General features: G+C 45.0%; 1 protein-coding gene across 3 annotated transcripts in view; it reads left to right on the top strand.

Annotated features, from left to right (window-relative positions):
* Positions 1–12,283, top strand: part of OBSCN (obscurin, cytoskeletal calmodulin and titin-interacting RhoGEF) — a 308,809-nt gene that overhangs the window by 92,693 nt on the left and 203,833 nt on the right. For all 3 annotated transcript variants that reach the window (XM_054016662.1, XM_054016661.1, XM_054016659.1), the window contains exons 23-30: positions 1,113–1,388; positions 2,102–2,377; positions 4,453–4,728; positions 6,329–6,604; positions 7,471–7,746; positions 8,599–8,865; positions 9,900–10,169; positions 10,453–10,719. In XM_054016662.1, the coding sequence (XP_053872637.1) occupies positions 1,113–1,388; positions 2,102–2,377; positions 4,453–4,728; positions 6,329–6,604; positions 7,471–7,746; positions 8,599–8,865; positions 9,900–10,169; positions 10,453–10,719 (2,184 nt within the window). The remainder of the gene's footprint in view (positions 1–1,112; positions 1,389–2,101; positions 2,378–4,452; positions 4,729–6,328; positions 6,605–7,470; positions 7,747–8,598; positions 8,866–9,899; positions 10,170–10,452; positions 10,720–12,283) is intronic.

The following is a 12,283-nucleotide window of genomic DNA, read 5'->3' as shown; positions in this document are numbered from 1 at the left end:
GGAGGGAAGCCACCCTGGCTCCCTACAGGGTGCAAAGCTACAAAGCAGCCCAGGCTTATCCAAAACTGCGTTCAGCTTGGCTGAAAAGTTTTGTAAATCTCAGCGAACCTTTCTACGACTCTGGACGGAATTTCAAGGTTATCACAAAACCTGATGCTTGAGTTCTGGTCCAAGGCCCATTAAAGTCCATAGAAAGAATCCCGTTAACTTCAGTGGACTTTGCATCAGGTTCAGGCATGTGGTTTGAGATTTCCTTGTGATCTTTTTACAGAGCTATGATGGCAGGTCTATTGCCATGGCCAGACTGGATCAGATCAACGGTCCATCTAGTCCAGTATCTGGTCTTCTGCAGTGGCCAGTACCAGCTGCTTCAGAGGAAGGTGCACTTTGACCTGTGGGCAATTATGGAATACCCTGGCCATTGGGGAAGTCTCTTCCTGACCCCAATTAGTTAGAAGTTGGCTTGCATGAGAGTTCATGGCCCTTCCAAAGTTTTTCTTTTTTTTTTTAAAGTTCCAGCATCCTGCTGGGATTGGATCTTGAATGAGCGATCACCTTTATTGATTCACTCTGGAGATGGGGTGAAACTGCAAAACCTGTCTCTGGATCTGTGTTAAAGTGCAAACTTTCACAACATTCAAGGAAGTTTTGAATCTGGAGTTCCAATGACATGAAATTTTGGATTCTGATCTAAAATTCCCCCGAATTCAAGGGGATGTGGATCCAGTATCCAGGTTCAGACCTATTGTTCTTTCGATTGTAGCTCTCCTGGTACTGTGGCAGAGTTTAAATACTAAAGGAGAGATCTGAGCTAGGTTTTAGATTTTTAGATTTTGACAGGATGGATAGTTCTCCCCCAAGCAGCTTCGGCTAAGGGTAGGTTCTGTCATTTAAAAGATTCAAGGTCAGAGTTCTGTCCAGCTTTTCTATTAAATAAGCCATTAGAAGTTGGTTCAGTAAAAGATATTACCTCTCCCATCTTGTCTCTAACATTAAAATGGTCAAACCTAGATTTATTTTAAAACAGCCTCAGTCATGAATGGGGAATCTGAAACCCTCTGCCTCAAAAGGAAGGTTTGTTTCTTGACTATCCCCTCTCCTCCTGTTTGCAGAGGCAGAAGATGTGTTTACAAACAAAGAGAAGGTGCAGAAGGAGGTGAAGGCCGTCCTGACAGAGAGCGCCACCCTGAGCTGTGAGGTGGCCCAGGCCAAGACTGAAGTGAAATGGTACAAGGATGGGAAATCGATCACTTCCAGCAAGAAACTCAAAGTGGAGTCTGAGGGCAAATCCCGAAGGCTGGCCGTGGAGCAGGTGGAGAAGAAAGATGCTGGAGAGTACACCTGTGAGGCCGCAGGCCAGAAACTGACCTTCAAAGTTATCGTCACAGGTGAGAGACTGATTTCTCTCTTATTTTCCATATTGGAAAACTGAAGCACGGAAAAGTTAAGTGACCTGCCTAAGGTTGTGCAGGGAGCCAGTGACAAAGCCAGTTTGGCTTATGAAAAATTTAAACCAACCCACGAACCAACTGAAAAGTTCAGGAGTTTATGCATTAAACTAGTCCTTGATTCTGGCCTGGCATAATTCTGGAAAAGTAACAGAGGTGGGTGGTTTATTTTTATTTTTAATTAGAGAACACCGGTGAAATTTTGGAAAGTTGAAGCATGAATCCCAGAATGTGGACTCTTTTTTTTTCTTTTTCTAGAGCCACCTTTATTTTGGATTGCAAGATAAAATGCATCTCTCCTCTTGTTTATATGATTTAATGTGTATTTTCTTGCAGCACAATCATCCAACTGATGATATTCAGTGAAGTTCTGATGGACAAATGTTAACAAATACATTAGTTTCTTCCATTGCAGATTTCAGAAAATCATGGTAATTAGAGATGGAAAAACCCTTGTAGGTCACCAAGCCCATTCTCCACTGCTAGTGAAGGATTGTTCCTCCTAACACTTGTTGGTGTGGTCTAGTTTAAATGACTCAGGAGATGGGCACTCAAGAAATATGAATTGGGAAAAATCTTTGTAAACCTGCCTTCTGGTAATGAAGATCAAAGTTGGGGGAGTTAACTTTTTAAATTGTTTCCCCCAATCTCAGAACCTGAAGTTGTGTTTGCAAACAAGGAGAAGGTGCAGAAGGAGATGAAGGCTGTCCTGACGGAGAGCACCACACTGAGCTGTGAGGTGGCGCAGGCTGAGACTGAAGTGAGGTGGCACAAGGATGGGAAACTGATCACCTCCAGCAAGAAATTTAAAGTGGAGTCTGAGGGCAAATCCCGACGACTGGTCGTGGAACAGGTGGAGAAGAAGGACGCTGGAGAGTACACCTGTGAGGCCGCAGGCCAGAAACTGACCTTCAAGGTTATTGTCACAGGTGGGAGAAACTCTTTTTTTATTGCTGTTAGGAGACTAAAGTAATTTTATTTTTTAAAAATATTGTCCACCGTTTTAGGAGCAAATTATGGGCCAGAGAGTGGCTGCTGTTGCTTTGGTGCAGAAGTTGGGGGGGACTTTTCAGAAAATATATATACACCTCTAGCTCGATATAACGCTGTCCTTGGGAGCCAAAAAATCTTATAGGCGAAACCACGTTATATCGAACTTGCTTTGATCCACCGGAGTGTGCAGCCCCTCCCCCCCGCCGGATCACTGCTTTACCGCGTTATATCCGAATTCGTGTTATATCGGGTTGCGTTATATTGAGGTAGAGGTGTATTTGTAATGGATTGCAGGATCTTTAAGGCAGGGATAGTCTCTTCTCAGTATGTTTGGAACATGCCCAGTATATTGTGACCCCTTCCCGAATATACATGAATAATAATAGTGCCGCAATCCCTTTCCCTCCCGTAAGTCCATTGATGCAGCCAGAATGCCAGAGAGCCAGCAGATGACTGTTCACACCACTCTCAACCCCAGTGAAGTTGCAGAGGGGAGCCATGGTGGAGTGGCCATGCGGTAGAATCTGCACTTCCTTGCCCCTCATGGACGGGCGCTTTCCAGGTCTGCCCAGGAGAGGTTGGCGGGGAAGGACATAACGGGGCTGGGGATCTGCCTTGCCATGAATGCAGTGGCCCTAATGCTCCATGTGAGTGGCATGGAGGGGCAGAAGGTGAAGTGCGCAGATGTCTGGTGCCTGGGCTTCCGATTGGGAGAGTGGATTTCACCTTCCCAGCTCACCCACGCTCCTTTGCAGACAGTCTGATTACTCCAGCATTATGTGGGAGATGAGCATTTCATCCTGGGTGTAAGGCTGCGTGTGTGTGAGGTGGGCAGGCTGGTGCAGTGTGATGGTCCTGGCTGGGAGGGGATGGTGTGTAGCCAGATGACCAGTAGCACTGCGAGAATGCATTCTGCACCCCGGTGCTGGGGAAGCAGCCTGTCTGTCTCTGTGCACGACAAGGATGACAGCTCTGGCATCTGCCTCTCAGATGGTGCAGCTCTGAGTGCATCCCAGTGAAGCCAGGGCTGCAAAGCCACAATCCAGCCCTGAGTATAGAGGAGAGATGTCACCCATCTGATTTCAGTCCTCTAGCAATATACAAAAAGGTTTAATTATGATTTCAAACAATGTATTAAGCCCCTGTTACCCTCGGTGCTGTGCCTTAAGCAAATTCAGTAATTGAATCATAAATTTAGCTCGGTGGGGCACCAGGGTCTTGTCCTAGCCGTAGGAAACAGCCTTCTCCCAAATCTGCAGAGACATTCAGGTGCAAGCAGCAGAGATTAAACAGTTGTTATTCAAGCAAACCAAACTGCACAGAGGGTGTGTGAGCCAATGGGTAGGGCACTGGACTTGGGGCTCAAGAGAGCTTGGTTCTATTCCTGACTGTGCTATTGACCTGCTGTGTGGCCTTGGTCCAGTCATTTCCCCTCTGTGTGTCTGTTTCCCCTGCTACCCTTTGCCTATTTAGGTTGCAAACTCTTTGGTGCAGGGACGGTCTCCAAATGTATGTTTGTGCTGCACCTAGTGTGGTCCTGCCTCTAGGTGCTACTTTAATATTATTGCTGCTAATAACAACAAATATGAGAAATTCTGCAGTCACAGTGGGATTCTAGCTCATGTTGTCAGGAAGGGAATAGTGTAGTCAAGGTCCTGCTGCTAAAAACTGCGCTTGGCTTGATCCTTGGAATGACCAGTAAGGACTGCCCAGCTGATCTGATTTGCCTTGATGGGACCTAGAATGAATACCATGGTGTTAAGCAATGTGGCCACCTTCCTGGCATGCTAACATAGACCCTTAACTGTTTTGTCATAGCTCCTGTGAAACAGTAACAAGAAAGTTTACCGCATAAGAAAACCTGAAAATGTTTTCTGTGGTGATCTGAGAACTTTAAATGCATGTTGTCAGATTGGAGACATGGATTTAATTGTTCCCCTTAGGTCCTGATACAAGTTTTGGCAGCTTTCAGGTTATAGATTCACTTACTTTGAAATGTTATCTTTTTCAGAGCCAGAAATCATATTTACAAACCAGGAGAAGGTGCAGAAGGAGGTGAAGGCTGTGCTGACAGAGAGCGCCACCCTCTCCTGTGAAGTGGCCCAGGCCAAGACTGAAGTGAAATGGTACAAGGACGGGAAACTGATCACCTCCAGCAAGAAATTCAAAGCGGAGTCTGAGGGCAAATCCCGGCATCTGGTCGTGGAGCAGGTGGAGAAGAAGGATGCTGGAGAGTACACCTGTGAAGCCGCAGGCCAGAAACTGACCTTCAAGTTTAATGTCACAGGTGGGAGAAAGACCCCCTGAATTCCCACTGATACTGTCATGTCTGAAAATGGGCTAACAACAACAGTAACAAATGTGTGCCGTGAGACAGACCCTCAACTTGTATAAATTAGTGTCGTTCCACTGCAGGCTAGGAGCTAGGCTGATTTTTGCTAGCTGAGGGTCTGCCCTAATGTTTTGCATATACCAAAATATCAGGGTGTATCAATATGTCATAAGAGTGCATCACATTATTAAATTGGAGATTTAATAATAAATAAAGTAATAAAAATGATCTACTCCTCGCAGAACAGCATGCTACTTTTATAGACACACAGGGAGAAATCAATTAAGAAGCACAGACAAGGGGAATAAAGAGAACTGTTCAATTGAGATTTGAAAAGGGTCAGTGGGGTTGTTGCAGCTGGCAAGAGCGGCAGAGGAGGTGGCTTTTGCATGAACAATGGTGAGAATGGAAGTCAGTGGAGCCCTAGTGATAGTGGAGGAGCCGGTCCTAACTGGTGATGGGTGAACCAGTGTGGAAACTGGTCTAAACTGTCACTCAGAATTCAAACCGAATCTGGACCAAACTTTTTGAAGTTCAAAAATGTTGGACTTTAAAAAACAATCAGACAATTTTCTTGCTGCCCCTGCTTTTCCCATAGTCAGAAAATTATCACAATAGGTTCCTCTTCTAGCGCCGGACATTGGACAGCATCCCTGTTCAGGAAAGCCTGAAAGCATATGCTTAGCTTTAAGTTGCTTAAGTGCTTTCCTGGATTAGGCTTTGGCATTTCCAGCCTCAGAGGAAGCCAGAAGTAACAAAAACCTCTTCTTGCAAGATTCCCAGCCTGGCTTTGGAGACTGAAGAGGCTGGGATATGTTTTTTGGAGAAGCATCCACATTTTTGAGTGCTCATCCAAACTGATCTAGAGCTGTGAATTTTCGGAGGTCCTTTCATTATAAGTTTTTCCTCCTGATCCAGTGAGATGCTGCATGCCTCCTGCCATGTGTTAAATGCCCTCTTCTCCTGAAAGTTGCCTGCAGTTTGCAAGATTGGACCTGATTCAGCAAGGTGCTTAACTTGGGTAACTTTAAGCATGTGAAGTCAAAGGGACTGCCAGCTGCTTCAAATTAAACATGTGTAGACTTGTGTACCTTGCCGAACCAGGTCCTTAATTATCAGAGTATTGTACTAAGCAACAGAGGGTCCTGTGGCACCTTTGAGACTAACAGAAGTATTGGGAGCATAAGCTTTCGTGGGTAAGAACCTCACTTCTTCAGATGCAGATGTGTATTGTACTAGTAACAGTATTCTTTGGAAAGAGAAGTTCCTGCTGGGAATGACCATGGGCGAGATCACTAAGAGTCCGTTCTGGGAGTCTGTGTTGTCATGTTGGTTTATGATGGAAACATGATCAAAGAAGGAAGAACTTCTGCATTGTATGGCCTAATTAGCAACAAATAAATAAATAGAGACATTCTCCAGCAGCAACGGCTATTGTTGGCAAATGACAAATTTCAGAATTTCCAAAGTTGGTGCATGTCGATGTGCTAAGACGTGTTAGATGGGCTAATTTTATTTTAATCAGTCATTTTTCTCTTTTCTTTTTCCTACTCAGAGCCAGAATCTGCATTTGTAAACCAGGAGAAGGTGCAGAAGGAGGTGAAGGCTGTGCTGACAGAGAGCGCCACCCTGTCCTGTGAAGTGGCCCAGGCCAAGACTGAAGTGAAATGGCACAAGGATGGGAAACTGATAACCCCCAGCAAGAAACTCAAAGTAGAGTCTGAGGGTAAATCCCGGCGTCTGGTCCTGGAGCAGATGGAGAAGGAGGACGCTGGAGAGTACACCTGTGAGGCCGCAGGCCAGAAACTGACCTTCAAGATTGAAGCAGTAGGTGAGTGTTCTCTAGCACACTCATTCTGGGCAGAATTGAGGTCAGATTTTTCATCTGTGCTTGGAGTGAATATTTTATACTCCTTAATTCCTGGTAGTAACTGGGCCAAGATCTGCCCAGGTGTTATATCCCTGACTTCAAATAAGCTACACCACAGATTAATTTATCCTATTCACTTTGTCGGTGCTATGTAGATGTAGTTGAAGGCAGAATTTGGCTGATAATCTTTACGTTGTATAACACAGTGCTACATGGTTTATTTTTACATTGTCTCCTTCACAGACACAATCTCAAATCATTTCACGGAGATAGTGGGTTGAAAGCGAGATAGAAGTGGAAGAGTTTTAAAGAGGAGAAATGGTGACTTGGAAGAATGGTGCTAGTTAAATGGAGTAGCAGCATGTGTTAAAGGCCTGATGCATTATGGGAGTTAGAGATGAGGCCATGAGAGGAGGAGAAAAGTGAGCCCATAGCGTAGTAGGTACAAACAAGGAAAATTTTTTAGGGTGCAGCAAGTCCACAGAGTTGAATTTGAATTAGTACCATGGTGACAGAGTAATTTTCATACGAAAGAAGAATCTTAGAGGCTTCCAGATGCGTGTTTATGTACGTGTATTTTTTTCCATTATCTTTGATTCTATAACAAATTACCTCTATGAAGGAACAACTGATCATTTCCCACTCAATCCAAGATAAAAGAGACAGCAAGTTGCAAACATTCAGCCATATCCCTGGGCTATGGGGATCACAGGACAATTTTTGGGTTATTTTATGAGTCATGGAGCAAAAAATGGTTGAGAACGACTGTTCTAGGGAGCAGGAAACCAGCCTGTTTGTTTGTTTGTTTGTTTTGATTATTTCTCTAGAACCAGAGGCAAAATTCCAAAAGAAACTTGTCCAGAAAGAACCAATCATTGTTCAGGAACATGAGAGCATCACACTGGCCACTTTGGTAACACCTGAAACGGCCATAGTCAAGTGGTTCAAAGATGGAACTGAGATCAAGGGAAGCAAAAAGTATGAGATTAAGGCTGACGGGGCCTCCAGGACTCTGACTGTGAAGCTGGCTGAGGGCAAAGACAGTGCTGTGTACACCTGCGAGACAAAGAGCGACAAGCAGGAGTTCAAAGTGCAGGTGAAAGGTGAGAGGAACAGCAGCAGGCATGTCAGCTTCATTCCCAACAATATATATATGGAGATATACCTATCTTGTAGAACTGGAAGGTCATTGAGTCCAGCCCCCGCCCTCACTAGCAGGACCAAGTACTGATTTTGCCCCAGATCCCTAATTTTTCCCCTCAAGGATTAAATTTACAACCCTGGGTTTAGCAGGCCAGTGCTCAAACCACTGAGCTATCCCTCCCCCCAATTTTTTTTTTTTTTAATTTTTTAAAATGGCCCCTCAAGGATTGAATTTACAATCCTGAGTTGTGCAGGCCAATGCTCAAACCACTGAGCTAGCCCTCCCCCCAAAGTCAAAGTCAAAGTGATCTTGCTCAGGGGTGGAGGCCAAGGACTGCAGTTGAAAATCCCCCTCCCCTCATCATTGCTCAGCTCTCAGGGCCCTGGATTTGTCGCTTGATAAATATGCTTTCAGCTATTTATCATTCCCACTCTCTAAGGATAGGCAGCCAGCCTATAGGGGCATTGGACCAGCAGTTAGAAGATCTGGGCTCTATTCCTTACTCACTGTGTGTGTGAGAGACCCTGGGAAAGTCACTAATCTGCTTTGTAATCTTAGAGTCCTCCAGTGAAAAATGTTTTTTTTTGTGTGTGTGTGTTTTACCCACTTTCATGACATGTTTTGAGATGGGTGGATGAAAAGTTGCTATTATTATTACTGAGTCAGAATTTGTGACGTTTCTATTGCTGACAATCTCTTGAATTTCCCACCTGCCTCTGATCCAAAAATCCCCCTATTAAAAAAAAAAAGGGCAAGAAAACAATTTTCTGATCTGTTCTGCGTTCATTGTTTTCCTTCCAATGAATCTCAGAAATCCCTGTGAAGTTTGCAAAGAAATTAGAAGCGGTCAGTGCCGAGATCGGAGGGACCATCTCTCTGACCTGTGAGCTGAGCCAGGCTAAGGGGGATGTGCTGTGGTACAAGGACAGAGTTGAGGTCAAACCCAGCAAGCGCTTCCAGATTCGTGAGGATGGTGTCAAGCGGATCCTGACCATAATGGGACTCCGGGCCGAAGACAAGGGAGAGTACTCCTGTGAATCGCGGGACGACAAAAGCAGCATTCAGGTCACCCCCAAAGGTACCTTGCCAGATCCATGACATTGCGTGTGACATTCTGCTCCCCTCCCCTTTCATTACAGTGCTAAAGAGCTGCATTAAAAAAATTCTGCCTGTGTTAAGAGGTCAGGGGACATTGTTGCTAGCATGCAGAAATGTATGTGGTAGCTGGGAAAATAAGGGCTCCCATCTTACAGTTAATGAATAGACAGCATGACTGCCATTCTGAAAGAGAGAGATGCAATGTATATTGTAGGTAGAAGATCCCTAGAAATGATATTTAAATAATATTTAAACAATGATAAAAATCTATAAATTTAAGTAGCAGCAACAATAAGAGTTAGTGCAGAGTCCTGCTAAAGTAGTATGTGGACTTAGTATGGGTTGATTGTATCGCCCTCCACTGGATATAACTTGCTGCTTAACCAAGTTTCTCTTTTATCTCACATGGCAGAGCCCCGTGATTTTGGTGGTGAAAGTCCCGGGGTCAGTCTTGGTATTAGTATATGTGAAGCCACAGTTTACCTTACCATGTCCACTTCAAAGTCCAAATTATATGTGAGCCTTAAAAAGTCTCCTCCTAGGACCCAGTTTGAACTATGGCGGTTTAAGAGCATGTTCAGATTCTGCGTTTGGATGCTCTCTTTTCAATTGATTTCATATACAATGAAGGGCAGAACTCTGCTACCTTCCTGCAAAAATGGCGAAGGTTCTCTTTGCAAAGAATGTTGTTGTGACTGAGTTGGGGTCTCATGTTAGATAGGCTGTGGACTTGTTGGTCCTGATATTGCATGTGAGGTTGGGGTTAAGGATCCTGAATCTAGACCCAGGATTTTCCCTTACACGCTTGCTCCTATCCTAGGGATGGCACCTCCATATATAAAAATTGGACAGTGAGATGTAATGTGACTATGTTACCATGAGCACACACTGTCACACAATGAAATATCCATGGCAAAACCATGGTTTACTGCGCCAGTCTGCCCTCTGGAGGTGCTCGCAGTATGGGGGATTGTCATGCATGTGCTGCTAAAATGTCTCCTCCTTCTCTGTCAGCTCCTAGAGTGGTGAAGTTCACTACAGGCCTTCACAACTTGGTGTCTGAAGAAGGAAAAGAGGCCACATTCAAATGCACCGTCTCCCCCAACGATGCTGTGGTTACATGGCACAGAAATGGTGTCAAAATTGAAGCCAGTAAGAAACACGTGATCTCTCAGAAGGACACCAACCACAGCCTCACCATCGCTGACCTGACTCTGGAGGATGCAGCAGAAATCTCAGCCAATGCAGAGGGTGTGGAAAGCAAAGCCACCCTCACAGTCCGAGGTGAGAGAGTAAGGTCCCTTTGACTGACTGTCATCCACACTGTGGGATGTGTTGTTTTGTACGTTCCTTCTACTGACTTTCTGACTTGGCCATAGGGATGAAAAATGCATGTGTTCCACATGTTAGAATAGTGCCCAGAGCGTTGCAGTGCTGTAGATGCTGCTTCTGTTCACATGGATTTTCCCCAACTTTGATTTCTTCAGAAGCCACCATTTTAATCTTACGTTAGAGCCAGTTTTCTGGAGTCTCTCAACTTTTATTCTTGTCTCCTCCCATTTGCCAGAGGCGCCGGTGACGTTCAAGAAGAAACTGGAGCCCAAAACGGTTGAGGAGAGGGACACGGTGACCCTGGAGGTAGAGCTGAGCAAGCCTTCCGTGGAGGTGAAATGGATGAGGAACAGCGTCGTGCTGCAGTCCAGTGACAATGTCGAGATCAAGGCCGAGGGGACGAAACACAGCTTGATGATTAAGAACATCACCTTTGCCGACCGGGGCTTCTATTGCTGTGAGACTCTCGAAGAGAAGACCCAGGCCAAGCTGAATGTGCAAAGTAAGTTGATGCTGAATGTCCATCTGTGCTGTAGCCAATGTTAGGAGGCTGGTTTTGGGAATGTGGGTGTTTCCTCTTAGCTTGCTGCCAGTCAAATGACTGTGCGGGAGAACGTGAATGCTGGAGCTACCACAGCTGATTGGTTGTTTGCTCTGACCTCCTCCTTCTACTGTTTCCAACTACCACAGTCCCGTGTCTATTGCCTTCACTCCCCCTGTTCACCATTACACCTCTGAGCTCGTCCCTTCTCCTCTCAAATTCCCTCACCCCTCTTCCCACCATTCCATATTCCACCTCTCTTACAGTACCCCCCAAAAAACAGCTCTTGAAATGCAATTAACGTTAAAATAACAAATCCTCTACCAACATGTGTTTGAGTATTCAAATAAACTAACGCTCTTCAGTCTGTAACCTCTGTAATTCAGCCTCCTTCCCCGCATTCCCTTTGTCTTCATTGTAATGCTATATCTTCATTTAGGTTGTATGTGCTTCAGGGAAAGGATCTGTCTAGTTATATGTCTGTAAAGCACCCTTAGGAGTTTGGATGCTATATAAATAATAAATGATATTTAGGCACCTTTTGACTATCGAACAGATGAAGAGAGAGGTTCGAGAGGCTGAGCCCTCGTGTAATGGTCCAGATGTGAACTTGGCGATTTCTGCTGAATTTGGATATGGTGTTCTGGCTCATGTCTGTATCTAGTGTGTACACAGGAAATCCATAGAGCTAATTGTTCAACAGTGAGAAATATTCTTAACAGGGCCAGACACCATGTGAAACTCACCTGGCTTTGCATTTTGTTAAAATTCAAAACTCAGATGATCTTTGTGGAAAGGTTGAAAACCTTGGGGTGAGTTTTTGACCAAACCCAGGCCAGTTTATGGCTTTGCCGTGAAATCCTCTGAAATTTGTGGGTTTCAGTGATTTCAGTGGAAAGCCGGGTGAAGTTCAGTCTTACAGAGATTTTGGGTTTGTTCAGACCCAGAGTTTAGAGGTTGCGAACGGACATGGAGCAAAAGCAAAGTAGCTGCTGTGAAACATCCGTAAGGCGTCTGGCCTTAGAGCAGCTTTAGCTAGTCTAGATCCCAGAGTTATAAAGTGTGATGCTTCCCAGAGGCGCCTAAGGCACCAGCCCTTAGCGTTAGGAAGTCTTGTCTGTGCCTGCAGTGGATTAGCTCTCTGAAATCACCAGCCTCTGGCAACACAAGCACTGCCTGCCAGGCCTCGGCGGGCCTCGTTCTCTCTGTACGGGTTAGCGATAGGCACACTCCAACCTCCGAGACCTCTGAGCAGCCCTCTGCAGGGCCCAGCCCCTGTTCCACTGGACCCACAACTCTTAGACTTGCTATTCCCAAAGTACACAGCGGTCTGTAAGATTCAACTCAGGGGGACCACTTTACTTAACACACAGCACATAAAGATGTGTAGTGAAAACAATAATAAGTTTATTATCAAAGAACATGGATTCTAGAGAGAGAAAGTCGGAATATTGGAAACAAATGGTTACATATAAAACAAAATCATAACACACATTACTTTCTGGACCCTAAACTTAACTAGCAA

The sequence above is a fragment of the Malaclemys terrapin genome, chromosome 2 (assembly GCF_027887155.1).
Source record: "Malaclemys terrapin pileata isolate rMalTer1 chromosome 2, rMalTer1.hap1, whole genome shotgun sequence".
In the NCBI taxonomy this organism is placed as follows: Eukaryota; Metazoa; Chordata; order Testudines; family Emydidae; genus Malaclemys; species Malaclemys terrapin.
The sequence above is the reverse complement of the archived record's forward strand: the minus strand, read 5'-3'. Positions and strand labels throughout refer to the sequence as shown.